Source organism: Equus asinus, chromosome 5 (genome assembly GCF_041296235.1).
Source record: "Equus asinus isolate D_3611 breed Donkey chromosome 5, EquAss-T2T_v2, whole genome shotgun sequence".
In the NCBI taxonomy this organism is placed as follows: Eukaryota; Metazoa; Chordata; class Mammalia; order Perissodactyla; family Equidae; genus Equus; species Equus asinus.
The window spans coordinates 20,713,467-20,741,263 of record NC_091794.1 but is presented as its reverse complement, the minus strand read 5'-3'; the positions used below and the strand labels follow the sequence as shown (position 1 = coordinate 20,741,263).

At 38.3% G+C, this 27,797-nt stretch overlaps 1 protein-coding gene across 1 annotated transcript in view; it reads left to right on the top strand.

Moving 5' to 3' along the window:
* Positions 1–27,195, top strand: part of TMEM39A (transmembrane protein 39A) — a 30,747-nt gene extending 3,552 nt beyond the window's left edge. The window contains exons 3-9 of the mRNA XM_014829042.3: positions 5,441–5,663; positions 10,576–10,659; positions 15,382–15,536; positions 21,129–21,477; positions 22,258–22,445; positions 24,373–24,493; positions 26,801–27,195. Coding sequence (XP_014684528.1) covers positions 5,441–5,663; positions 10,576–10,659; positions 15,382–15,536; positions 21,129–21,477; positions 22,258–22,445; positions 24,373–24,493; positions 26,801–27,034 — 1,354 coding nt within the window. The 3' untranslated portion in view covers positions 27,035–27,195. The remainder of the gene's footprint in view (positions 1–5,440; positions 5,664–10,575; positions 10,660–15,381; positions 15,537–21,128; positions 21,478–22,257; positions 22,446–24,372; positions 24,494–26,800) is intronic.
* Positions 27,196–27,797: the final 602 nt, after the last annotated feature.

Genomic DNA, 27,797 nt, shown 5'->3' with positions numbered 1-27,797 from the left:
CCCAGGCATGGACCTACACACCGATTATCAAGCCACACTGTAGCAGGAGGCCCACATATAAAATAGAGGAAGATGGGCAAAGATGTTAGCACAGGGCCAATCCTCCTCAGCAAAGAGGAGGATTGGCAGCGGATGTTAGCTAGGGCTAATCTTCCTCGAAAAAAAAAACCCCAAAAAACAAAAACAGTGATACTGTGCTTCAAAGCAGGATGCTGAAAATAAGTAGTAAATTGCAGTAAGATTTTAAAACTTTACTCTTAATTTTCCAAAATTACTACAAATAACGTATCATTTTATATTTTTAAAAATAAAGAAAAATTTAAAAAATGAAAATATGTGAAAATGCTTTCGAAGAAAAGTACTACATAGATATTGAGGTGAAGGATGTTTCCTATTTTAAGTACATGCCTTAATTTTACTAATATATATACTGACTATCAACAAATTACAATATGGATGCTCGTAACTCCTTCAGCAACTACTCGTGACAACACACGTGAAGTAGGGGTTCGGTGACTGTGGCCAGGAGAGGAAAAATGTCGTTTTCTTCTACTTCGACTTTGAGGATTCCCCTAGATATGTCCCGTGGAATCCCTCCTCACTGTCTCGGGCTGCTGTAGGAGCACTTAGAAGGAAGAAAGAGTCAGGCAGGCCTACTAGTTCAGGCCTCAGGTTTCCCAGTCTTTTCTTAATCAGACTAACTCCTTCTCTTATGTGTTTTAAATACTGGGATACCATGTAAAATATCTTCTGGGAGAGGGAAAATAAAGTGTGCTGATGATCAAAAAGATCTGAAAACCACTTTCCTGGATGGTTCTGCTTGCTCTTGAAATCTGCAAGTAAAATACTGAGAAGAACCAGGAACATTTGGAAAATACCTCTGCTCTTAGCTATGATCATGTGTTCTTTTCTTTGCCTTCCTAGTAGCTCTTCTGTCCTGCCTCTCAAGGTTCCAATCTTGCTTGCCGTGATCTACCATTCTCCACCCACTCTCATCCTTTAACATATATTTCTTTAGCAGTTAATTGGGGTGGTGGGGAAAAGAATGTATTTTTCAACAGATTAGAATAAACTGAAAGATTATAATTGTTTATGGTTTGAAAGTCACTAAAGTTATTATTGCCTGATTATTTTGTGACATTTTTACCTAGAGAGGTTATTTTGGAAGAAGACAGTTCTTTATTTGTTTCTTGATGAGAAAGAAGCAGCCTAGAACAGGTTGTTATACAAGACCTGGGGAAGGGGTATAAAAAATGTGGATAAAACCAGTGGTAGATGGCCTAAAATATAGTTTTAGGAAGCGTATGTACAAAAACAGTGTCCAGATGAGGACTACTCACTTCTTCAGTGTCTGTAGAATAGCAAAGAGTGAAATAGATAATTGCTTAAGTGTGATATATTTTTGAATGATATATTTGATTCTGCAAGACATAGGTCAGCTGGAGAGGAGAATATTTGCCCCTGCTTTGTGAGTGTTTGTGTCCTGATTGGTGAAGTTAAACTTGAGAATGTCAAAGAGCTAATTTGGTAACACAGTTGAGATTGAAATCCGTAGTTCCCTGTCCTGCTTTCCACCTGTTGGAGCAGGAATTTGTTCTTGGGACAGTGTGCTTAGATGATTGCCTTCTAAAGAAGGACAATATACTGTGAATTTCTGAGTTTCCTGGAGAGCTTTTAATTCAGGGAGAATCTTATTTGAGAGGACTAAGAGTGATGTTTTCCTTGCTTTGTTCTTGAATATACTTTGTTGTAGTATCACCTGAGTACATCCAAGTGATCTCTGCTTTCTCTATCCCTTCTGATTCTTCTTTATTCCTTTGAATCTTTTTTGCTTTGTCCACTTGCTTAGCTAAATTCTGCTGCTTGCTGCCTCCACAAAAGCCAGTCTCAGGCCTGCTATGTTAACTCTTTCCTGCACACAGACTTTAAATGCAAGGACAAAGCAGATGTTCAGCATAAACCACAGTGTTTGCACGAACAGTCTAGCCACAGTAAGCCGCTTTTATTATTTAGGGAAACTTTTATATCAGTGTGGGAACTGTTTACCATCAAGTTCCCAGATGCCAGCCTTGCAAGCAGGCCTTGCTGAGGATAGCTATTCGGAACACCTCTTTTCCTTTGGGGAGTCTGGACTTTTGATACTGCTAGGCAGAGTGCCTGCATGGCTAGCTCCCAGTAAAAACCTTGGACCCTGAGTCTCTAATGAGCCTTCCTGGTAGACGACACTTCACACGTGTTGTCACAAGTAGTTGGTGAAGGAGTTAAAGGACTCTTAGAAGTTTGCACCTGGTTTCCTCTGGACTTTGCCCCATATGCTTTTTCTCTCTGCTGATTTCCTTTGTATCCTTTTGCTGTAATAAATCTTAGCCGTGAACACGACTATATGCTGAGCCCTGTGAGTCCTAATAGCCATTCATCAAGCTTGGGTGTGGTCTTGGGGACCTGCAGCACAATTTGAAAGAGAATATTCAGTATTAACATTATCAAGAGTTCTTTAAAGAGAATCTATTCCAACCCTTGTGTTGTACATGAAGAAAAGAGGCTCAGGGATTTAGTTACTTTCTCAAACACCACAGCTGGTTAGTGGAAAATCTGGGACTAGAATTATCTCACATAGTGTCTCAAACATTTGTGTCACTCTGCTTTTCTTGAATTTATTTTTATATCCGGTTAGAGGAATAATACTTTTATTTTTCCTGAATAATACCTCTGTAACTGATTTTCTGAGCTGTATTGACCATGTCTATTTTCGCTCTGTTTTTTTTTTTTTTTTTTTTGGTTTTAGGAACTTTCATCATATCGCCTCTCAAGCTTTTGTTTTTTTTTTTTAAGATTTTATTTTTCTCCCCAAAGCCCCCCGGTACATAGTTGTATATTCTTCGTCGTGGGTCCTTCTAGTTGTGGCATATGGGACGCTGCCTCAGCGTGGTTTGATGAGCAGTGCCATGTCCGCGCCCAGGATTCGAACCAACGAAACACTGGGCCGCCTGCAGCGGAGCGCGCGAACTTAACCACTCGGCCACAGGGCCAGCCCCTCGCCTCTCAAGCTTTTAACTTATAGGAATACTTTCCTCTTTTCCACTAATGCTCTGGATCATTTTATTTGACCTTTGTCTTTTTGTCTTCTGGCTTGAAGTCTAATAGCCAAGGCTGTATAGAATATCATAGGTGTAGATCTTTTGTACTTTGTTTTGATATCTTCCTTGAAGCCCAGCAAATTATTGACTTTGTTAACAGCAGAAGCACATTAGTCTACTTTACTTGGGAAAAATTTTATAACAACCTTTTTTAATCTTTAAATCATAACAAATAGTTTAGCATGCTTTGCCTCCTCATGCATTTTTGACTGAAGAGGAATAAGAATGTTTAGGTGCCAGCCCAGTGGTGTAGTGGTTAAGTTCGCACGCTCCACTTTGGCGTCCTGGGATTTGCAGATTTGCATCCTGGGTGTGGACCTATGCATTGCTCATCAAGCCATGCTATGGCGGCATCCCACATAGAAAATAGAGGAAGATTTCCACAGATGTCAGCTTAGTGACAGTCTTCCTCAAGCAAAAAGAGGAGGATTGGCAACAGGTGTTAGCTTGGGACCAATCTTCCTCACCAAAAAAAAAATAATAATAATTTTTTTTAGTTTGGTTTAGATTAGGGAGTTCCTAGCTTGTAACTTCTTATCAGAATTTTTTATTTCCATATCTTCTGATTAACTGGAGTTAGGGAATAGTTTGGCTGCTATATACATAGCTTGGAGTATACTCGGGGAATGAGAAGAAGAAACTTTTATAATTTTTCAAACCTCCCCCCACCCCCATTCTTCCCTTCTAGCTCTTCTGAGTTTCTGCCATGGTATTCTTGCTGTGCAGAATGAGCAGAGTTCATATTCCCATGAGTCACTTAAAGTACTGTAAATGTCACATACTACTGCCAGAATTCTATATTAGGAAATTTTAGAGTGGAATGGTAATGTTACTATCATTCCTTCTTTAGGATCTTCTTTGGAAATGTCCAAACCAAGCCTCTTCCTTGTTCTGTAAACGATAGTAAACCTTTAGATCTCTGTTTTCCCAGACATATAAACAATGGGATTTTTTTTCCTACTCCTATCTTATCATTTTAGATAGCCCAGATAGCTTAAAAGAGCTTGGAAGCAAGAACAACAGGAAGATAAGGATTAAAATCTCTGTATTTTAATTTGTATTTTAAGAGACCTTTCTTTTTCATGACTATATTGGTCTATTGTATCCTCAACCTAAAGGTATTTATCTGTAGTGAACTAGGAAAAGTACAGTCTCTCTCCTCAAGATTATGGTCTGATAGACAAGATGTAGATATATACAAAAAGTTATATAACAGTATGGAAAGTGCAATAATAAAGGCATAATTTAGGTATAATGGTGGCACAGAGGAGAGATGAATCTCTTCTGATTGAGTCAGAGTAAGCTTCATAGAGGAGATATTTGATCATTTTAAAACCTTGAAGGATTTTGTCAGTAAATGTGTTGTGGGAGGGGTTAAGAAGGGTGGGTTTAGAGGGTATTGCCAGTGAAAGGAATAGGGTGTACAAAAGAATAGCATGTGTGTTCACAGATAGAAAATAGCATGAGTATTGTCTATGGTGCCTGTAGAGGAAGGATAAGAGATGAGGCTAGTCTGTTAAGTAGAGGACCTCATAGGACAAACTGAAAATTTTTGGATTTTATCCTGTTGGCATTGGAGAGCCATTAAAGGGTTTTGGGCAAGAGAGTAACACTATCAGAGCTTCACTTTAGAAAGATCTCTGAAGGCAAGTTGGAGGATTTGTTGAAAGTGGAGTTGAATTTAGGAGGGTTACTGCAATAGTTTAGGTGAAAAATGGTAACTGCTTCAACTAAGGCAGTGGGTTTAGAGAGGAGGGTGCAGTTTAGAAAAAGGTTTTTTTTTTTCTGCTTTTTTTTCCTCCCCAAATCCCCCCAGCACATAGTTGTATATAGTTTTAGTTGTAGATCCTTCTAGTTGTGGTGGAAAAAGTTTTATAAAGTGGAGTATATAAGATTTAGAGGGTGATTGGCTATGGGGAGGCAGAAGGTAAGTTCTAATATGACTCCCAGGTTTCTGATTTGGACGCTAACTGGTTGGGCCATGAACTTGGGTTAGGATCATAGGACGTTATGAGGAACACAGAGATGTCCAGTAGACAGCTTGATAACATGGGTCTAAAACTTAGTAATGAGCTCTACAGAGAGAAATTTTAGTTTTCAGCATGTAGGAGATAATGGAAGCCATGCCACGTATTAGATCATTGAGAAAGAATGTATGGAGGGAGAAGAGCAGAAGATCCTAGGATAGAGTCTTGAGAAAGGCCAACAGTTAAGGGGCAGGTGGAGAAGGAAGCAGGAGCCCTTTAGGTGCTGTGACACTGAAGGGTAGCACCATTTGAGTTAACCATGGTTTTCTCTTTCAGGAATGGTAGTGCTATTGGCCTTCCGGTCCCACCTATCACAGCCTTGATCACCCCAGGTCCTGTTCGTCATTGCCAAATTCCTGATTTGCCTGTGGATGGGAGCCTGCTCTTTGAATTTCTCTTTTTCATCTATCTGCTGGTTGCTCTGTTCATTCAGTACATCAACATCTATAAAACAGTGTGGTGGTATCCTTACAATCATCCTGCTTCTTGTACTTCACTGGTAAGTCTTAACAGGCCTTTAAGTTCTTCATGTTACTTAGCCAAGAAGCTCATTGGAAAGCCTATATGGAAATTATTTTTCTTAATAATTTTTCTTCTAATAAAATGTTTTTCTGTTAAATCACAGATTACTTTCAGAAATATGATATCATAAGATTGTTAAAATATAAATATCTGCCTTTGGTCCACGATCAGAGGAAGTAAAAATATAAATGAAAAGGCAGAAAACATTTAAATAATTTATTATAATAATATCATGGAAAGGTTTTGATATTTAGCTTTCTCTGCACCATGTTAAATTTGTTGGAAGTTTAAGGTGCCAATATGATTAAATTCTAGGAATTCTACCCTTTTAATGGCTATCTTAGGATAATGGTAGCTTCTATAACAAATAAACCTGAAATTATATAATGCTTCAAACACTTAACAGTGTGAGGCAGTTATCCTGGTTGGCAGGAGTAGCACCCTTCCACATGGTCAATCAGGAAACCTAGGCTGATGGAGACTCTGGCATCTTCTAACATGTGGCCTGCAAGGTAGCTGTGGTCCATCCCTGTCAATCAGAAAGGGGAAAGAGCATAGAGAAGTATAAAGGAGAGTTTCTTATGGCCCAGGCTCACATCATTTTCACACATGTCAACTCCTAACTGCAACAGAGGCTATAAAATATAGTCCTCTCACTGGGTTCATTGTTAGCCTGAGTAAAATTGGATTCTGTTACAAAAATAAAATAGAGACAAGAACTAACTGTCCCTGCTGAAGTACATCAAAATGTATTGTAGGTTTCTTCTACTCTCTTCCCAGTTATTTAGGAAAGCTGTGATACAGTTGATGCAGATAAGGTTCTCCATAAATGGGTGTATAAAATAACAAGTGAGGCTAGTCAGGTGACTTGACAGCTAAGTGGTTGTCAGTGGCAGATTTGGGTGGGTAATGGAGATATGCACTGGCAAAAAGAAGACTATTGTCCTAGGTAGTTTATGTGTGTGTCTGGGACTTATAAATGATTAGAAAACCTCCCTGGCCTGGTGAACACAGAAAGGAAATGTGGACCAAAATCTTCAAGATAGTATGGGCATATCCGTGCCCATCTTCCTCTACTTTATATGTGGGATGCCTGCCACAACACTGCTTGACAAGTAGTGCGTTGGTCTGCACCCGGGATCTGAACCAGTGAACCCTGGGCCGCTGAAGTGGAATGTGTGAACTTAACCGCTGCACCACTGGGCCGGCCCTGGGAATAAACATTTTTGTTTTAAATATTTGTATCACTTGGTTGTTCTGAAATTAACTATTAAGAATTTTCTTTCCATATTGATCATCTACCTACTTAATATCAGGTGAAGAGAATTTCAGTTTCTTTATTTAGGAATTGTAGTGACTTATTGCCAAATTGTATCCTTTTTTTTTTTTTTTAATAGTCTTTTTTTTCCTACCTGGATTATGAGTTTACTGAATGTAAGAACTATACTTCATCCATCCTTTGCCTGTAGTGTTGTAAAATGAAGAGGTTGCACTAGATGATCTTTAAGGCTTCTTCCAGCTTTGTAGCTCTATAAGTAAATACTTCACTATCTTCACAGTGACATTGGCAAACACCTTAAAATATTTACTATGTTCTTTGCAAATATTATCTCATTTACTCTTTTTAAACACGTAAGCACTAGTTTATGACTCTCATTTTGTAAATGAGAAATATGAGACCTAGAAATTATGAAACTAGCTTAAAATCACATGGTGACAAAGTGAGCACGCAAATCTAGACCTATCTGCTATGCTTTACTTCCTGTATATATTCTATATTTTCTCTGTAAGTACTTGTTGGGTAGTTCATTATACAGTTTCCACTTTGGCATTCCATGGAAACCTCTTACTTGTTGAATTTTCAGGCTAATCACAGAGTTCTCTCATTCAACTATTTCAGATGAGGAGTTCTATTACAAATCCCCTACAAATGCCTTGAAACAAAGGGACCCAGTGCTCCTGTTGTAATCAGGAAGCTACTGCTACAGCTGGTGACTCCAGAATTAGGCTTCCTTTGCTCTGACTCATACCACCAAAAGTGGGTGCCTTTTACACTGCCCCTCTTTCCACTTCACTCAGTTCTGACTTCAGATTTTATGTGGTGGCTGTAGTTGGCAGAAATTAAATCAAATCCAGAACTTCAGTTGCAAGAAAGTCTGGAAATGTAGTTTTTAGCTTTCTAGTTTCTGCAGTAGAGGAAGGCACACTTAAATGAGGATATTCATGTGGATTGGTTCACTTCTGCCACGTGTGATCCTTGCTCACACAAAGCTTAAAGTGTAATTGTGGAGCTAAGAGTAACTTGTGGAATAGCAAATGAGATTTTAACCCATGACTCTGAAAGGGGCCTGAATCAGTGAGCTGTTCAAAGATGAATGGGCTGCCAGAGACCTAGTTCCTTCCCAGTTTGACTTGGATGCTCTAGATCTAGAAGGAACTTACATCTCCACTAGTGGTCTGTCTCTTTTAAGTTTTCTTCTATTATGCATGCCTGACTCAGAAATTTGTCAGATTTATATATTAGGTTTTTCTTTTTCCATTTCAAGATCTTAATTATCAAGAAGAAAATGTGGACACCTAAATATATAAGATAGCGTTCTAGCTATCAAGCAATTAGCTGAATAAGTCTTAACCCTAAGAAACATAAAAACTAGAAGTAATATAGTAAATTTTTCAGAATAGTTGGGAGTGGAGAGCTCTGATGAATCAAATATTCTGGTTTATAGAGAGTTAATCATAAGCAGATTACCAGTTTTCAGTGATTTAGATATAATGAAATTTGCTCACTGATAAGACATATTGGGCACTTAAATTTTTTGATATACAAAATGTCTTAGCTGGACTGGCGATGCATAAATAAGATCCCTAGACATTAGCTAGGGGCTCTAGTGAATTTGCTTGCATTATTTTGGAGGAGCAAGGTGAGTAAGGAGGAGTCTCAAAACTAAGAGGGAGTAAATATTGTTAGAATCCAGACACTTAGCGAGGGAGAGAGAAAAGAAAATGATCTGGAGAGCGGTAAATCATTCTCTTGACATTCTGGCTGCTCTACCTTAAAAATGTATCCTGAGTCTGGCCACTCTGTCTCCATTGCTACTGGCCCTGTTCAATCCATCATCATTTCTCACTGGAATTAAAAGCAATAGTTTCTTAACTGATCTTGCCCCACTACAATATATTCACATAGCATTCTGTGTGTCACTTTAAAATACAAATAGAATCATGGCATCCTTTGCCTAAAACACTCCTGTGACTTCCCATTAGGGGAAAAATGTATAAATTCAATCTTTTGTCACTTATTACCTCATTCTAGCCTTCTTGCTGATTTTGAGACACACCAGGCATATATTTTCCTGTCTTAGGACCTTTGTGATTACTTTTCCCCTGCCTGGGGCTCTCTGCTCACAGATCTTGTCATGGCTGGTGTTTTTTACCACTCAGCTGTCAGCCCTAATGCCACCTTTTCAGAGATATCCTCTCTAACCACCAATTTCAATTGGCTCTGCACCTCCCTTCCCAGTTGTTATTTATCACTGTTTTATTCCTTACCAGTGCTTATAACTATTTGAAATGCTTTTGCTTGTTAGCTTGTTTATTGTCATTGTCCTTCTCCCTTAAACAAACTTATTAAAGATATAGGTTTAGCTCCCGTAACAGGTTATCTAAAATAGAATAGAAGCTTATTTCCCTATTAAATAAAAATTAAGTAGATGATATAAGGCCAGTGTGACAACTCTTTGTACCTCTTGCTCTGCCACCCCCAACATGCTGCTTCTAAACCATGGTCCAAGGTAGCTGCTCCAACTCCTGTCATCACATCTGGCCAGCAGAGAGGAAGAAAGGAGAATGAGACAGCTCCTTCCTTTAAAGGCATGGCTTGGAAGTGGTTCATATCACTTCCCCTCACATCCTTGGCTACAGGTAGTTTCTGCAAGGGAGGCTGGGAAATGAACCTTTAGTTAGCTAGGAGTCAGTGCCCAGTTAAATTCTACTACGATGGCAGAGGAGCAACTAGTAATCTCTGCCATCCCCTTTCCCTCTCACACCGCAGTAAAAAGTAAAATCCAGGAGAGCAAGAACCTTGTCTGTACTTCTTCAGCACTGTATCAGGAAGAGTACTTGGCCCAGTGGATGCCCAGTACATATTTATTGAATAAATTAATTGAGAAATTCAACTTTTCATTCTGGAAGGAGGACTGTGGAAACCTACAGACCTTTTAACCATCAAAATGAAGATAGTTCCTAATTTTTTTTGTTGCTAATGACTTTTCATTTTGTTTATTACCACAGTTTTATATACAGACTTAGAAGAAACTATACACAGCATCTAGGTAATGCTATCATTGTGTAGGAAGAAGAGATCAAATATAAGACATATTTGTAAATCATGCTAAGGAGAAAGACCAAATGAATGTAACTGATGTATCAGCGAGTAGAGCGTTTATGTTAGTAGATAGCCAATTAGATTAACATAAGCTTACAGAAAGAAAGACCAACGACAGTAACTCCTGAAGACTGGGAATTCCAACTGATCCATGAAATGTGACACTCATGATAAATATGGCATTTTAGAGAAATTATTCTTGCCATAATTCTGCAGGTTATCACTTGTTAACCCAAAGCTGTAATCGTTTCCTTTTAATACAATTAACTTTCAGAAAAAGGAGAGGAATGCATTCCAGATAGTTTAAAATAGTGTTTGAAAAGTTAAAGCAATTGCCATGAAAGGAGAAGTAGAAGGTGGATATTCTCTTCAAGATCTCTCAAATTCCCATGGTCTGTGTGAAGTGACGTAAGGAAGATCTTGTGAGGGAGCAAACCTCTTCATGTAGTAGTTCCAGTTTGATACACATGTTTCTTTCTGATGCAGTTATTTGTTTCTCTTATAGAATTTTCATCTCATTGATTACCACCTGGCAGCATTCATCACAGTGATGCTTGCAAGGAGGCTTGTATGGGCCCTCATCTCAGAGGTAACAGCTCATTCACTGTATTCTATCACATATAGCAAAAGTTAGTTATTAGAATGGGTTCAGGTTGAAATGTGAATTGTCCAAATATAATTTGGATACAATTATAAATTAATTTCTTTACTCCCATATGAATTGTGCTAGGTTTTGGTTTGTTGGTTTTTGAGGAACATTAGCCCTGAGCTAACATCTGCCACGAGTCCTCCTCTTTTTGCTAAGGAAGATTGGCCCTGAGCTCACATCTGTGCCCATCTTCCTCTATTTTATATGTGGGAAGCCTGCCACAGCATGGCTTGATAAGCAGCTGTGTGTAGGTCCGCACCTGGGATCTGAACTGGTGAACCCTGGATTCCTGAAGCAGAGCGTGTGAACTTAACCACTACGCCACCAGACTGGCCCCTGTGCTAGTTTTTTTTTTAATAAAGATTTTCCTACAATATATTTAAAATTTAAGTGTGATATAACTCAAGAGAACTGTTAGAAATCTCATTTGTCCAGTAGGAACTTATTTCTAGCTTCCAGGTTCTTCAGTGCAATCTTTCTAATTTTAATAGTTACAGTAAAAATATGATGAATTTTAGGTAACCATTGATAGGAAGAGTTATATATAAATAAACAATTGCATCTAAAACATTGTTTCAAGTAACATTCACTTGAAATTATTTATATACCATTTGTGGAGTTGCTAGCAATGGATTTGTTTGAGTTTATTAAAACTTGGAATTTTAAAATGACTTGGAATTTTAAAAATCCAAATTTGCATAGGACTAATCTTGAAGATCAGAATCTAAGTTTAGTGGGCAGAGGAAGAAAGAATTGGGACATTAATAGGATCCTTTTAAAATTAAAAGTTGTTGATAGAATTGGCCATTGGTATCATTTTTTATATATTTGTAAACCCCAGTGAGGGAAGTTAAATGTTTTAAGACTTTGTTATCTGTGCCATACAAATGATTACAAAAACAAAAACGAAAAAATGTTAACTTAGCTAAAGTGGTTAATAATTTTAATCTTAGAGTTTATAATTCAGTGAGATATATTAAGTGAGTAGTTACTATAATCACAAATAACTGAGAAGCAGCTTTTTTCCTTTAAAACATATGTGGAGGGGCTGGCCCCATGGCCGAGTGGTTAAGTTGGCGCGCTCCGCTGCAGGTGGCCCAGTGTTTCGTTGGTTCACATCCTGGGCGCGGACATGGCACTGCTCATCAAACCACACTGAGGCAGCATCCCACATGCCACAACTAGAAGGACCCACAACGAAGAAGATACAACTATGTACTGCGGGGCTTTGGGGACAAAAAGGAAAAAATAAAATCTTAAAAAAAAAAAAAAGCATATGTGGAAAGTCTTTGTATCTTTAAGCTCTAGTTTTCAGGAACCTTATTTCTGAGCACAGAGTAATTGCAGATATTAAGTCATAATCTGAAAGCCATTTGAAGTTAACTGAAAAACAGTAATAGTAGGATTGTCTGTTCTGCACAGTGGGAAAGGCTGTAACCTTTTCTCCCAGGTTCTTTATTTAAGTTATGAAAATAGATGCTTACTTTTGGCTGTAATGAGAAGCTACATTCTTTCTTAAGAGGAACTCAGTGGAGTTTTATGTTTACATCTGTCAAGACAGGCAAGGAATGATTTTGTTTCATCTCTTCAGTACTTAGAAATGGTACTTGGGTATGTCAAATTAGTATATCCAGTTAGTGTGTAAACCCTTCATAACTGGGGTTTCTACCTTGGAGCCACAAGGGCTATAACTCGAAGTACTCTGTGTCTTTTACTGATGGCTTAACAACAGAAGAACAGCTTTTGCATAACCTTCGTTGGAGACTATATTAGCTGTTTTCTAAAGAAACCTGTAATTCTTACTGAGAACAAAATACTTAAGATAAATTTAAATAGATTTCTAGTCAAAGACTTAAATCTGTATTTTAATGTCCATCAGAAAGGGAATGTTTAAATAATTATTGTATAGCTACATAATGGAATAGTATGCAGCCATTAAAATAATGAAAATGTCTTCATGTAAGATATTAAGTGAAAAAAGGAAAGTACAGCACTGTGTTTAAAATAAGGCAGGTGGAAGGAACAACATATATTTGCTGATATTTGAATACATTTTTTTCTAGGACATAGAAACTAATAATGGGCTGCCTAGTTGGTGGCAGGGAGACAGGGAAACCTCGCTGCAAACACTGTTACACATTTTGTATTTTGAGCAGCGTGAGTGTATTACTTATTCAAAAATTAAACATAAGAGCTGTATAGTGGTTCTCTTCCTAAATTATCTAAATTAGATTGGTAAGACCCATCATAAGTCAGCTTTCCTTCCTTTCATCAAAATATGTTTGTTGCCCTTTTTTTGATTATATCACAGAAAGGATCCCTACTCTGAGAAAGACCCATCATTTTTAAGGAGAGGCAGTTAATTCAGAGAACTAAATGCTGTTCTAGGAGGAATACCGCTCCAGCTAGATGGACTCTGTTTATTCCCCTCCAGGCCAATTCCACTTCTCTACTTGCTCCACAAGACCTAAAGTTATTCAACTATTCTTTCACCAACCTGAGGCAACACTGTTTTTAAAAAATTGTTTTTCTAAATAGAAAAGTGGTAGATTTTATTGGAAAATACTAAAATATAAAGCAGAAAAATGTTTTAAATTACTCACAACCCCATTATTGAACTACATTCATATTTTTTTTCTAATCTTTATATACATATAGAGAATATATCTCTCTTTGGGACATTATCTTTGTATTGTCTGGATATTTGGGACATTATCTGTATACAGTTTTATATCCTGTACCTCTCACTTAGGAATAATAGTGTTAGAAATATTTTTCTACTCCTTACTTGGCTAATTCTTGCTTATCCTCTAGATCTCAGCTAAAATATCACTTCCTCAGGAACTTTTCCTAGCTTAGGGTCTCCTGTTATTTGCTCTCCCTAGCAGCGTACTCTTTTCTTGTAGCACTCATCACAATTGTAAAAATAATTATTTGCTTAATTTTAAGTTTTATATTTGTTGTTCTTGGTTGGGCAGCCTCATAAAGACAGAGGTCTTGTTTGTCTTGATTATCACCAGGACCTGGTATAGTATCTGTCACACAGAGCAGAGTGGTTAAGAGCTTGGGCTCTGGAAGAAGGCAAAAATGATGAATACATCCAAGCTCTGCTGTGCTGGTGACATTGGGCAGAGGCAGCCTTTTTTATTTCTAACCCTAAACTTTTCAGAATAGAGGCAGTGAGTAATTCCAATGGCTTCAATGCCTTCCCTAGGCTTTCATACATGAGGTACATCAGCATGAGGTGTGTATCGGGGAGTGATATGCAACTATTTGCTCTGCTATGGCTGAGAATGCTTGAACCTTCTCCACAGTTTGACGTTTAAGCAGTTCATTATGATATTAATTAATTCACCTGCTTCTCTGCATTTATAAGAAACTATGTAAATAGTACATATTGCATGTATGTTATATGTGCCATGTAGTATGTTGGGTAAACTAAGAAATGGTAGAAAGGGGGGACCTAAAAGGCTCTTATGCCTTCCATGTGCTATTGAACCCAGATAATTTTTTTCCCTTTCTGAGATCTGGCACTGCTCTTTTGGAGGTTATAGAAATACACCATTATCCCCTGCGTTTTGCTCATTCTCTCCTTCCTAGTTACTTGGAAGAAAATCACATTGCAGGGCTTCATGTTTCGACAAGTATGTTTTCTTACTATATTTAATTAGTTTTAAAGATTTGAGATTAAAGAAGAATTTTGAACAGCTGTGATATAAAGAATTGGAAGGGATCATGCGTTATTTCCATGTGTGCAAAAGTCAAAAAAGAAACTTTTATTTATGTAGGGATTTGTCCTGAAGATCTGATTATTTTTTGAAGCTTCAGTAATTTATTAAAGATTAATTCAGCAAACAGATTGTGGGGAGGATTCAAAGAAAACTAGAAACTTTGCCGCTGTTGAGGCCATTACAGTCTAGTCAAGAGTCAGATAAATTAGTGGCTTGCTATCTTTATGTATATAAAAATTACCTGGTGGGTTGTTAAAATACAGGTTCCTTGACTCCTGATTTTGTTCCCTATATCTGGTGAGGAAAGTCAGTAGGAATTTCGTGTTCAATAAGCAGCACAAGTTATTCTGATGAATGTGGTTCATGGACCATACTTTGAGAAGCCCCAGTGTAAACAAATTATACAATATCGTGGGAACTTAAAGGAGGTCTATATGAGGTACTATGGGAATACAAGGAGGAAACAACTAACTGTGCCTGGAGAAGTCTTAATCTTCAAGAATGAGGAAGATAAGGTGGTGGAGGGGAGAGATTGCCAGGAAATCTCACTCTGCCGTGATGCTGACGTCACTTCTCACATTTTTAATAGCTCTCCACTTGAAGAAGGTTCTCAGTACACTGTTTTAGTAGCACATTTCTTGATGTCATCACTTACTGATTCAAGAGTAATTACAGACCTACAGTGGTAGCGGGGTTTGGGTTCAGGGTTTTATTTGTTTTGCTACCGTCCAGGGTCACTGGTGGACCTGGCTCTGGAAACTCAGACCAGGAAGATAAGGTGGGATGGGGCAGTTTTTCGTCTCTTCTCCCTTCCTTGCTTTCACACACACAGTTTACCTTCCACTAAATCTACTAAGTCCTTACTTGAGTCACATTGTTTTTGAATAAGGTCATTTATAAAATGTTCCTTTTGGTGCTTCCAAACTTTCAGGCTACTAAGGCGGGTGCAGCATCCATGATTCACTACATGGTTCTGATATCCGCTCGCTTGGTGCTGCTCACTTTGTGTGGATGGGTACTTTGTTGGACCCTCGTCAATCTCTTCAGAAGCCATTCAGTCCTCAATCTCCTCTTCCTTGGCTACCCGTGAGTACTTCAGTTTTACCATTTTATTAGTAAGTCTTTTAAGAAATTATTTGGGTTATGCAAATGATAGTATAAAAAATGAAAATGAAACAAAGTATAAAAAATGAAAATGGAAAATAGTGTAAAAAAAGGAAAATGAAATTCTTTGAATATAAACCAAGAGTTCAGAAAATTGAAAAAAATCAGAGGGTAGGATGACCATATAATTTATTTTCTAAATTAGGATACAGTTAGGACAACAGGCATAAACCAGGACTGTGCCAAGAAACCTGAGAGGTACGGCCTTCCTACTAATGGAGAATATTTTAATTAGCTCTGTTCACCAAATAAAGGCCCCTAGTACTGCCCATATTGGAACAAAGGGTGGTTAATGTTAGTTGAATGAACTGGCTCAACCAGTCTTACCCTTTTGGTCAAATTACTTTGATCTTTGGCTCCTTATAACAGAAGAATGCCATATTCAAGCCCTATAGACTTAGATACTTTTTTTTTTAAAGATTGGCACCTGAGCTAACAACTGTTGCTGGTCTTCTTTTCTTTTTTTCCCCTTCTCCCCAAAGCCCCCTAGTATATAGTTGTATATTCTAGTCGTGAGTGCCTCTGGTTGTGTTGTGTGGGATGCTGCCTCAGCGTGGCCTGGCGAGCGGTGCCATGTCTGCACCTGGGATCCTAATTAGTGAAACCCTGGGCTGCCAAAGCGGAGCCCACAAACTTAACCACTCAGCCTTGGGGCCAGCCCCCACATACTTTTTTTGACCAACATTTTATTATGGAAACTTAAACACACAAGATTGAAGAAATTTTTAAGCAAATACCTACGTAACCTCCACCTAGATTCTACCCATTAATATTTTACTGTAATTGCATGACAATATCTGTCCATCCATTCCTTTATCCATCCATCAATTCTTATTTTTGGTGCATTTTAAAATTAAATCACAGGCCTCAGTTTACTTCCCCCAAAATATGTCAGCATGTGCATATCAATAACTAGAATTTGATATTTTTTACAGTTTTTTCTTTTGAGGTAAAATTCATATACAATAAAATTCACAAATCTTGTGTACATTTGCTGTTTTGATAAATGCATATACTGTGTAACTCAAACCCGTTCCCATATAGAACGTTAACAATTCCAGAGCTTCCTTCATGCCCCTTTCCAATCAATCACACCCCCTGCCTCCCAGAGGCAACCATTGTTGTAATTTTTTTCCACCAGAGATTTGCCTGTTCTAGAATTTCATAAATGGAATCAGACAGTAAGTACACTTTTGTGTGAGGCTTCTCTCATTCGGCATATTGTTTTTGAGATTCATCCATGTGGTTGTGTGTGTCAGTAGTATTTCATCGTATGAATATACCACAGTTTGTTTATTCTCCTATTGTTGGACACACCTGGGTTGTTTCCAGTTTTTGGCTATTGTTAAAAATAAGACTGTTAGTGTACATTCTTATACAAGTCTTTTTCACAAAGATATATGTTCATTCTGTTAGGAGAAATATCTAGGAGGGGCATTGCTAGACCATAAGGTAGAAGTATGTTTAGTTTTATAAGAATCTATCAGACCTTTTCCCAAAGAAGTTGTATCATTTTATCTTTCTACCAATTCTGTAAGAATTCTGGTTGCTCTGTATTTTTGCCAGCATTTAATGTTTTCTGTTTTTTTAGATTACAGCCATTCTGATGGGTGTATAGTGGTATCTTATTGTACATATTGGCTTATTAAACTAACTACCTTGCTTAGTTTAACTTGTATACACTTGACTAATACTTTCTTCATTGCGTGTTAATAGGCAGCTACAATTTATTGAGCTCTTATTATGTGCTAAGTGCTGGACTAGGTGCTTATAAACATCACCTCATGAAATCATCACAATACCCCGGGGGAGTAGTGTATTTAGTCTGCTATAACAGATCCAAAATATTAGTGGCTTTAAAAAGTTATAAGTTTATTTTTCTTTCCTGTACAGTGTGTATGGAAGTCGTCTTGGGTGGCTATGGCAGCTCCATGGTGTCAGGACCCAGGCTCCTGCTATCTTTTTTGCTCCACCCTCCCCTAGCAGGATAGATTGTCAGGGAGGCTGGAAAATTAAGTCTTTAGTAGGGCAGCTGTATCTCAACTAAAATTTCTGTTGATATGGAAGAACAGGAGAACAGTGGCTAGCAGAACAGGAGAATTAGTGGCTATTAGCCACAGGTAAAGACAGGTTAAGAGATTTAAAAACGTTGCCATGGTCAAACAGTTTGTGATAAAGACTCAGGTCTTTTTGATTCTAGAACCCTTGTCTTAACCATTATTCTATATCAGTAGTTTTCATACTGTGGTTCCCAGACCAGAAGCACCAGCATCAGCTGGAAATTTGTTAGAAATAGAAATTGTCAGAATCTACCCCAAATCTACCGCAACAGAAACTCTAGAAAGTAGGGCCCAGTAATTTGTCTTTTAACAAGCTCTCCAGATGATTCTGATGCTTGCTCAAGTTTGAGAATCATTGCTTTATACCATTTATGGTGCTGAAGTGTAAGCATGAATTTATATGTGTAGTCACAGTATAAAATCAAGGTATAATCAGAGATTGTGTGGGTAAGGATGGCAGGAGGAATCTTTCTATTGGTTGTACTAGGGTATGTCTAATTATAGTGTTTAAACAATTATTTAAGGCACTCATCAACTCAATTCATTAATATTACCCTTTTTCCTACAAAATGAATTTTGTATGTTATAAATACCATTTTTCATGATTCAGATTAAGGTGTATACTTTATTCTGTTTATCAACAGCTAGTTGAATCAATAAGAAGGTTAGTTATATCTGATATGAAAGGCTAGTTATGGATTTATCAAGGAATATTTTGGCCAAATTTAAGAGGATTGCCATCATCAAAATAGCTAGCAAGCTTTTTCATTTCAATTTATGTATATAAAGAAGCTTGCTTATTTGTGGAGGCTCTCCACACCCCTATGAAACAATGAAATAAGCATGTACTTTAAACAAATTTTACTTTTAAATATATTTACCTCCTTTACTTTTTAAAAGTTGTATAATCTAACTTTTATCTGACTTCAATTTAAAAATTAAGTATGAGAAATTTAAAATGCTAGACAATGGCAATGACCACATCTTTATTTTCTTATTTATTCATAAGATAAGAAAGGGACTTTTTTCTGCCTCTTTTTTTTTTATTTGATTCTCAGCTTTGCAGGTGAGGGTAAATAAATCCAAAGATGAGCAGCGGTAGCTCTTACATTTATCTTGAATCTCTCCAGTGCTCTCCATAATCTCTGCTATTGCATTCTAAACCTCCATCAGGTCTTCTGGTAATCCATTCTTGCCTTCCTCCATTCCATTTTTCATTGTCACTAGAATGACTTTCAAAATGGAAGTTGAATCATGTTACTAACCCTCTTTAAAATTCTTTAATGAATCATTTCCTTTACCTTACAAAGTCCTCCATAGTCTAAGCCTTTGATGGTACCTTTCCAGTTTCTCTTATTCTACCCTGTATCAGTTGTCTGTTGCTACATAATGCTGTAACAACCAACCACAAAACCATGGTAGCACACCACAGTAGGTGTTTATTGCACATATCCCGATCTTAGCTGAGAGTTCAGTCACATGTGGTGGGATTGACTGGCTATCAGTTTAGACAACTAGGACAGCTCAGCTCTGTTCCACATCTCTCATGCTCTGGCAGGCGGGCCTGGACATGATCACATAAAATTAACAGAGTGGCAAGAGAGCAAGTCTCACTGTGCAAGCTCATTTCAAGCTTCTGATCGCAAGCATGTCTGCTGACATCCCCTTGGCCAAATACAAGTCACCTTGTTGAGCCCAGTATGGGGATAGGGCAGGGGCACCTCACCCACAGAATGAAGGCTGTGTGGTTACATGGCAGTGGGTGAGACTATAAGGAAGGGTAGAGAAATGGGGCCATCATTGCAGTCTACCGCATACCCAGCCTCTGACTGCCCCACCCTCCCATGTTCAGCAATAATGAACCTATAGCCTTCTCTGGCCTTCGCGGTTTTGCACATGGGCAAGTTCTTCTGCCTGATGCTTCCACATTTATCCCTCCCACCCTGCTGCTCCAGGACCCATTCACATTGGATCCTGGAGCTGCTGTTAACCATCCTGTTACTTACTAATAAGCTCATCATTTCTCCCTCTATAGAAAACTATGATAGCTGACATTTGTCTGTTTTTTTATAACTAAATAAGACCTTTTTTATTTGCTCTTTTTAATATCTGAATTTATGTCAGTGAAATGACTTATTTGCAATACCTAGGTCACACTGTGGAAGTTACTTAATGAGGACTTGGGGAAGTATTTAAAAATTTTTTAAGGAACCAAAAGTTGGAGTAACTATAAGAAGTTACGAAAAGTCTCAAAAATATTTAATACTTTAACCAAGTAATTCTACTAATAGAAGTTTATTTATTGTACTTCTAGAATTTTTTTGATTAATCCATCAAATATTTATTGAGTGCCTATTAATTTTCAGCCGCTATTCTAGGCATGAAGGGTACAGCAGTGAATTAAGCAAACTAAAATCTCAGGTTTGTGAAGCTTACATTGTAGTGAGGGGAAGATAGACCCAGAAAAAAACCTAATAAACATGTAAAATATATGGAGCGGTAAGATCTATGGAGAGAAATAACCAGGCAAGGGGAATTAGGAATGCCTGTGGTAGTAGGGTGGTGATGTAGGGCAGAGGCAGGGGAGCCCCATTAAGAAGGGGAAATTTGAAGTGAAAAGCAAGCCGTTTGAAAGTTAGCACATGCACTCAAGATCTGTGTAGGAAAGTGCTTATCCCATTGATATTTATCATAGTGGAGAATAAGAAATGGCTCGTTTCCCACAAGAGAAAAATGGGTAAATTTTGGTACATCTATATGGGAATACTGTAGTATCTTTAAAAATTGCTACAGAGGGGCTGGCCCCGTGGCTGAGTGGTTAAATTCACGTGCTGCACTTTGGCGGCCCAGGGTTTCACTGGTTCAGATCACTGCTCATCAAACGATGCTGAGGTGGTGTTCCACATAGCAGAACTAGAAGGAACTACAACTAGAATATACAACTGTGTACTGGGGGCTTTGGGGAGAAGGAAGGGGAAGAAAAAAGATTGGCAACAGGTGTTAGCTCAGGGCCAATCTTTAAAAAAAAAAATTGTTACAGAAAAATGTTAAATGATTTGGGAAAATGCTCAGTACATGTGTACATACATAAACACACACCCAAAGTTAAAACAAAAGACCAAAACAGTTTATACTGTATGAGGCTAAACATACAAAAGAAAAAAGTATAAAGTCTGTGCACCTAATTATGAAAAATGTAAAAATGCTTATTTCTAGGTGATTTGTATTTTGTCATTGTGATTTTCTGTAGTTTTCTATTATTCTACAATGAATATGTATTGCCTTTGTGGGAAGAAATTAGTTAAAGAGTTTCCCAAATAATGAATTTACCATTAACAAAGCCCCTGCCATATTATATTTGCTGTGGTGAATCATCACTGTTTTACTAACGTAGTTATAAGATCTAATGTTGGTGGCATCTGTGGTCTCATTTCATATTCACCTTTTTCTACAGGTTTGGTGTTTATGTTCCTCTCTGCTGTTTCCACCAAGATAGTAGAGCTCATCTTCTTCTCACAGACTATAACTATGTGGTCCAGCACCAGGCAGTGGAGGAAACTGCCTCCACTGTGGGTGGCTTGGCCAAATCCAAAGACTTCCTCTCCTTATTGCTGGAGTCGTTAAAAGAACAGTTCAATAATGCCACGCCCATCCCCACCCACAGCTGCCCCCTGTCTCCAGACCTCATTCGAAATGAAGTAGAATGTCTGAAAGCAGATTTCAACCACAGAATCAAGGAAGTTCTCTTCAACTCCCTCTTCAGTGCCTACTATGTTGCATTTCTTCCCCTGTGTTTTGTGAAGGTGAGTGGTCACTTGCTTTTATGTGCTTGCTGGATTTGTGTGTGAATGACATAAACTGGGTTGGTCTTATTTAATCCCCCTTTTCTCTGTCTCCCCTTTGGCAGCCTGGATGGTGGAGTTCGGCTGCATCTGGAGTGCACTAATACCGCTCCTGGTTGGCGGATAGGTATTTCCATATATGTGATGCACCCGTGGTGGTCCCCTTTTTTTCTTTTCCTTTTTTTTTAAGTTTTTTTTTTTCAGTTTCCCGGGAGAATAAAACTTGTACTTATAATAGAATCGGTATATAGTAGCTTAAGAGGACTGAGGAATCAATAAAATTCAGCCTACTGTGGTTGATCTTGACATGATTATCAGGAGTTTTCTTGAATATAATCTAACCTTTACCTAAACTTCAGTTTACTTCAGTAGAAAAGAAAAATGGTCTGGATGTCACTTGAGCCCAAAATCTTTTGGAACATTGTAGTTCCCTTCCTTCACCCATTGAGAAGCACATCTGCAACCGGAGTGGTCAATCACTGAGAGCACTCACTTCTTCTAGAAAGGAAGCACTTAAAATAAAATTGCCTCTCCCTCCCAGCCCTAACTCATACAGCCAGAAAGTCAGGTTGAAGGATTTTGGAGGACTCTGCTCTTGAACTTTCTGCACGGACAGCAGGACAACCAGTGCATGTGTGACTCAGTGTGGCATTTGTCTGCAGGGCGTATGTACACGCACCCATCCCTGCCTTCTTGCTCACCAGTGCATGGAACATTTCTCTGTCTTCTGATCTCTTCCAGAGTACCCAGTACTATGACATGCGCTGGTCGTGCGAGCACCTCATTATGGTGTGGATCAATGCTTTTGTCATGCTCACCACACAACTGCTGCCATCCAAGTACTGTGATTTGCTACATAAATCAGCTGCTCACCTGGGCAAGTGGCAGAAGCTCGAACATGGGTCCTACAGCAATGCTCCACAGCACATGTGAGTAGGCTAGAGGGTAAAACCATGTAACACCTTTCTACATGCTGCTGATCATATTTATTTGCTTGTATGTCATTCTTGATCTTGGCTTTGAACATTTAATTTTTAGTTTTTGTCTACATGGATGCTTGCCATCACTCTAAACTGAACACAGGGGACATTAACTCATTTCCACCCCCATCCCCAGTTCCTCCTTAAATGCCTCCTACCTTTCAACTGCCCAGTCACTCTAGAGTTTGTAATTTGTTTCCCAAGCTATAATCTTGGAGTTTTCTTTCAGTCTTAACCTTTTGCCCAAATTCAAAGAATCATGATATGTTTTTAATTTTCTTTAGAGGACTGTAGGATTCATCTTCTCATCTTCATTACCACAGCTAAATAGTTGCTAGCTAATCATCTCACACTTAGGCAGCTGGAATTTGCTTCTCTCATCTTTTCTTTCTAAAAAATGCAAATTTGTTCTAGTAATTTTCCTGTCCTGCATTATAATTTTTTTCTTTTCTTCCTAAACTCACTAATGAATATTTCCCCGCTATTCCCACATTTAAATGAAAACTGTCCCTAACTGAATTCTCTCAGTATTCCTCTCATTGTGTCCCCTTGTCAGTCATTTCTTTGCATGGTCCCTATGATCCACAATGGCTAACTTCAGAATCCTTTTGTGTTCTCACTTCTGAGTCCTTCGTCATACCTTGCTCTCAGACCTGGACCATCTTCATCTTCCTCCTTTTTATAATTTGAACATTTCACAAATTTCATCCCCTAGAAATTCGTTCCTAATTAAGTGGGACAGATTGAGGTGACCTTCCCTTCCCCTCTCCCCCTCAGAGTCCTCCCTTCAATTATCTGCCTTGATGTCTGATACAGATTAGCACAGGCCTTCAAGCCCAGGAACTGAAAGAGATTGGGCCAGGCTGAAAAGAAACCCGACTGTGGGCAAAGGACAAATTTCAATAAAAATTGAAAATACAATCCACAGTACTAGTACTGTACATCTTCAGGCTCCTGATGGCACATGGCCATGAGGTTATCATCACTTTAATGCTGGTAAGTGTGAGCAAGGCTGACGGAACATTTTCTGAACTGGGAAAGCTTCAGGGTGCTAGAATTTTTTTTTTTAACGTATCTAAAATGCTGTCCCAGTTCTTACCCTAGGAAACTAACCTTTCCAAAATCAGGAAGAGATGAATTAACTTAGATTTTTTTTAAAAGCTTAACCTGAAGATCCCCATCCCTACCCCAACTCTATTACATTGGTGCTGGAAAGAATGAAGCTTCTTCCGTAACTTCTTTTTCCTAGAGAAACTTCTATAAAAATAAACCAAGAAAGTGGTAAAAAGAAAAGTCTTTGTGTCAGTACCTTGTGTGTCTCTGTGTTCTTCAGTATAGTTTCTTGCATATATGAGGCATTTGAAGTATGTGATAAATAAGCTGATTGTCTATATAACTTTTTGGGATGTAACTCTGCAGCAAATGTCATGCTAGTTTGACGTGTTAATTTCTCCACTGCTCTTATTGCCATCCACTTTCTCTTCTTGTTCATTCCCTCCTGCATTTCCACAAGTAGACTCTGCTCACTTGGGATTGAGATGACAGTCCACCTGCTTGCACTCGATTTCCTGGCTCAAAAATGCTTAGATGCCTTACTTCCACATTTGTTTCTGCTTGTTCTCCTAAGCCTCTTAAGTCCTTTCACACTAAGTTAACTGTATCACTTTGCCATGTTTTTACTATACGGCAGTGAAGTTAAAATAACAAATCCTTTCTAACTCCTTCCAGTCTGACCACGGAATTACTGTGCTTTCAGAATTCAGGCAGATGAAGCCTTGAATATTTAATCCCTTCCATAGAAATAAAGCTGGCCTTGCCAGATGCTATCTTATCTGTAATTGCCAATTTGCTAACATTGCATTTCTTTCTCCCTTAGTTGGTCAGAAAATACAATATGGCCTCAAGGGGTGCTGGTGCGACACAGCAGATGCTTATATAGAGCCATGGGGCCTTACAACGTGGCAGTGCCTTCAGATGTATCCCATGCCCGCTTTTATGCAAGTATCACTTATTTCTTTTCAAACATAAGCTTAGGGGTGGTAGGAGGCCACTCTGTGTGTAAGCATCTAGCACAGTATGTAGCACATACTAGGAAATTAATACCTGGTAATGACTACTGCTGTAATACTGGGCCCTGTCTTTTGGAAATATCTTCTGAAAGGCAGTTTGAAGGTCAGATACTGTTACCCCAACTTCAACAGCTTGGCTGGTTTCTCTAGTTACGTTGGAATTTGAGTCTAGTATTACTTGAAACAAGTAGGCCATTACTTAAGCCTTTCTATTTTTATCTTATAATTTTTATTGTAATAGTTTGGTTTAGTGGTATCCTTACTATATTGTATCTGTGTATCCTTAAGCAGTATTTAATATAGTAATAATGTAATGGGATTTTTTGGGTATTTGTCATATGTATCATCTCCTTAAAATACCTTGACTTCCCCTTTGAAAGATAAATGCCATGATCTGTGGCCTAACTTTTACCTTCTCCTGAATTAGAAGGAAAAAAGTCTTAAAAGGAGAAAGCAATAGACACCTACTAAACTCAGCTTCTGTTTCATTTGAATCTACTATGCCTTGGGTTATGTTCTATTTGATCTTTCAGTTTTCCAGAAATTCTGGCTCCAGGAGGCAGAAGTATTTACTTGTAAAAGGCCAGCAGATCAATGGGAGTGGGGGAAAGAAGGTGCACGTAGGGGACCGTTCTTAGTGAAAATAACTGTAGTAGTACAGTGCATTGCCTTTGAACGGACATCATAGTCTAAAAAAAAGAATTGGAGATCTTTTTTTGAGATACTTGAATCCTTTTTTCTCTCCCTCCCATCCATCCCTCCCATTTCCTTGTGAGGGTACATAGACTTTCTGGTTCTGCAGGTATTTGCTACCAATGAAACACTGAGAACTTGCATCAGGACAGGATGCTTTTAAATACCATGGTCGGGGAGGGTGTGGCAGGGTGGGGGTTGGGAGGAGCATGGGGAAGGTGAAAGGCCCTTGAATGAGGAAACTACAACTATTTCCTAGGCTCCTGTGGGATTGCCTTAAGATGGAGGAGTGGATTTAAGTCACAACTTCATAAGTATTTGGTTTCTACATGGAATATTTAATTCACCCAGCTGAATTCCATAGGCCTTTAATGTCTTCTGTTGGCCCTTGCTATCCCCTGGAAACCTACAATAAGCAGATGCTTTGTCAGAATTTTCTGCTTGAAAAATAAGTATTTTCCTTGCCTAGTGTTGGACAGCTGAAGAATCAGGTAGAATCCAAAGAAGAAGGATTAGGGAAATTAACTTATTACTGATTTGGCAAACAGTAAAATCAGCGCTTCTCAAAGTGGTCCTTGGTCTCCTTGCATATAAACCACCAGGCTCACTCTTCAGAAACAGAGACTGGGGCCCTGGCCCAGACTGCGGAATCAGAATCTCTGAAGGATCCCAGGGATTTGCGTATTTGGAAATGATTCTTAGGCACTCAAAGTTCGAGAACACTCATTTAAAATGTGCCTGTTACCTGTAGCTGTTAGAATTTAAAGCCTGTCCTCACCTTTCTAGTCATTCAGTTTATTGCTTACTAGCACCTTTAATTATAATTGTTATAATTGCCACAGAATCTGAAATTGCCTGAGTCCTTTTAGAATATTAATTTAGAGCCAATTTTATACATGGTAGTATGTAATAAAACCCAGGTTAAGCATTTTCTTCCTCTTGAAGGACCCTGAGAACCTGGCTGCCTTTCAGAGCTGTCATGATAATTTGGCTTTATTCTCAGATTTGAGCTTTGAAGTGTAAATTAGTTCTTTTAGATCTGATATACTGCTGTTACCACAATTTGCAACCTAAGACCTAAACCTTTCTATTCCTACTATGTTTTTGTTAGTAAACCAGGATTTAGCCTCTTAAAGAATTTGATGGAAGTGAAAACAGTGAGCCTTGCTTTTAGCCACACTCTAATTCTGATTAATTTTTCCTTCCTTCCTCGTTGTCCTGTCTCTGTGCACCCTACTTCTCAATATCTGGAAAAAAAACCCCAAACAAACCCAACAGTCTTCAGAGACAGAGTTCTTTTGAGTATAATCCCTTTTCATGTCTCAGGGGCCGTGAAATAAAATTTCATTATTCCTTGAGCAAAAAGGAAAAGGTTTGAGTCTCTATAGCAAGAAATAGCCTGATTGATATTCAATAAGCAGATCTATTTGTTATTGCCTATAGGAACCTATAAATAGGAAATTTTTAGGAGAAAATTTGTAAGAATAAGTGCAGTGTTTACTTTTTTATGAAATAATGTTTTGCTTTTTAACTTCCTTACAGTTCCTATTTCATCGTCCATTAAGGCTGTTAAATCTGCTTATCCTTATTGAGGGCAGCGTCGTCTTCTACCAGCTCTATTCCTTACTGCGGTCGGAGAAGTGGAACCACACACTTTCCATGGCTCTCATCCTCTTCTGCAACTACTATGTTTTATTTAAGCTCCTCCGGGACAGAATAGTATTAGGCAGGGCATACTCCTATCCACTCAACAGTTATGAACTCAAGGCAAACTAAGCTGCCTCTCAGTAATGGGGGAGAACTCAGATAAAAATATTTTCATACATTCTATTTTTTTCTTGCGATTTTTATAAATATTTAAGATATTTTATATTTTGTATACTATTATGTTTTGAAAGGTGGGAAGGGTAAGGGATATTAAATGTATCCATAAACAAGGTGATGTGATCTTTCATGTGTTAGTATATTTGAATAATATACAGGTGAGAGGTGTGCCTCTCCAGTAAAGAGATCGATTTGTTTGTGTGGCTCTGAAATAACTCATTCATTTATGAACACATCTCAAAAGAATCTTGACACAGTACCTTTGGTGTGTCTGTCTTTCCAGTCCTTCTTATTATCTTTAATCCTCATTTGCCCTTATTGCTACCAAAAAGGAGATGAGTGGAATTGCCTAAGAGGACCCATTCCCTTTTTCTTTGTCTGGCCAATACTATTGGAATACACAGGGGAAAGAGTGATTATAGTTTTGGGTGGGCTTCTCTGTTCCCTACTGGGAGGAAGAATTTCTGAGACACGAACTCAGTGTTCTGTTCGCCCTATGACATTTAAATATATTTTTGAATAAGCTACCATCCTGAAACTCAGGATATTACTGTCATTTTCCCTGTTCTTTCACTTCTTTTGCCCTAAGGGTTTTCCTTTCTTCGTTAGCTGTTTGAAATAATACTTTTTAAGACAGAAAGTCTTTAGAGTGTCCACACTCATGAAGGAGATGGTGTATGGCTGGATCAGTGGGAGAAGATAAGTGCAAACGCCA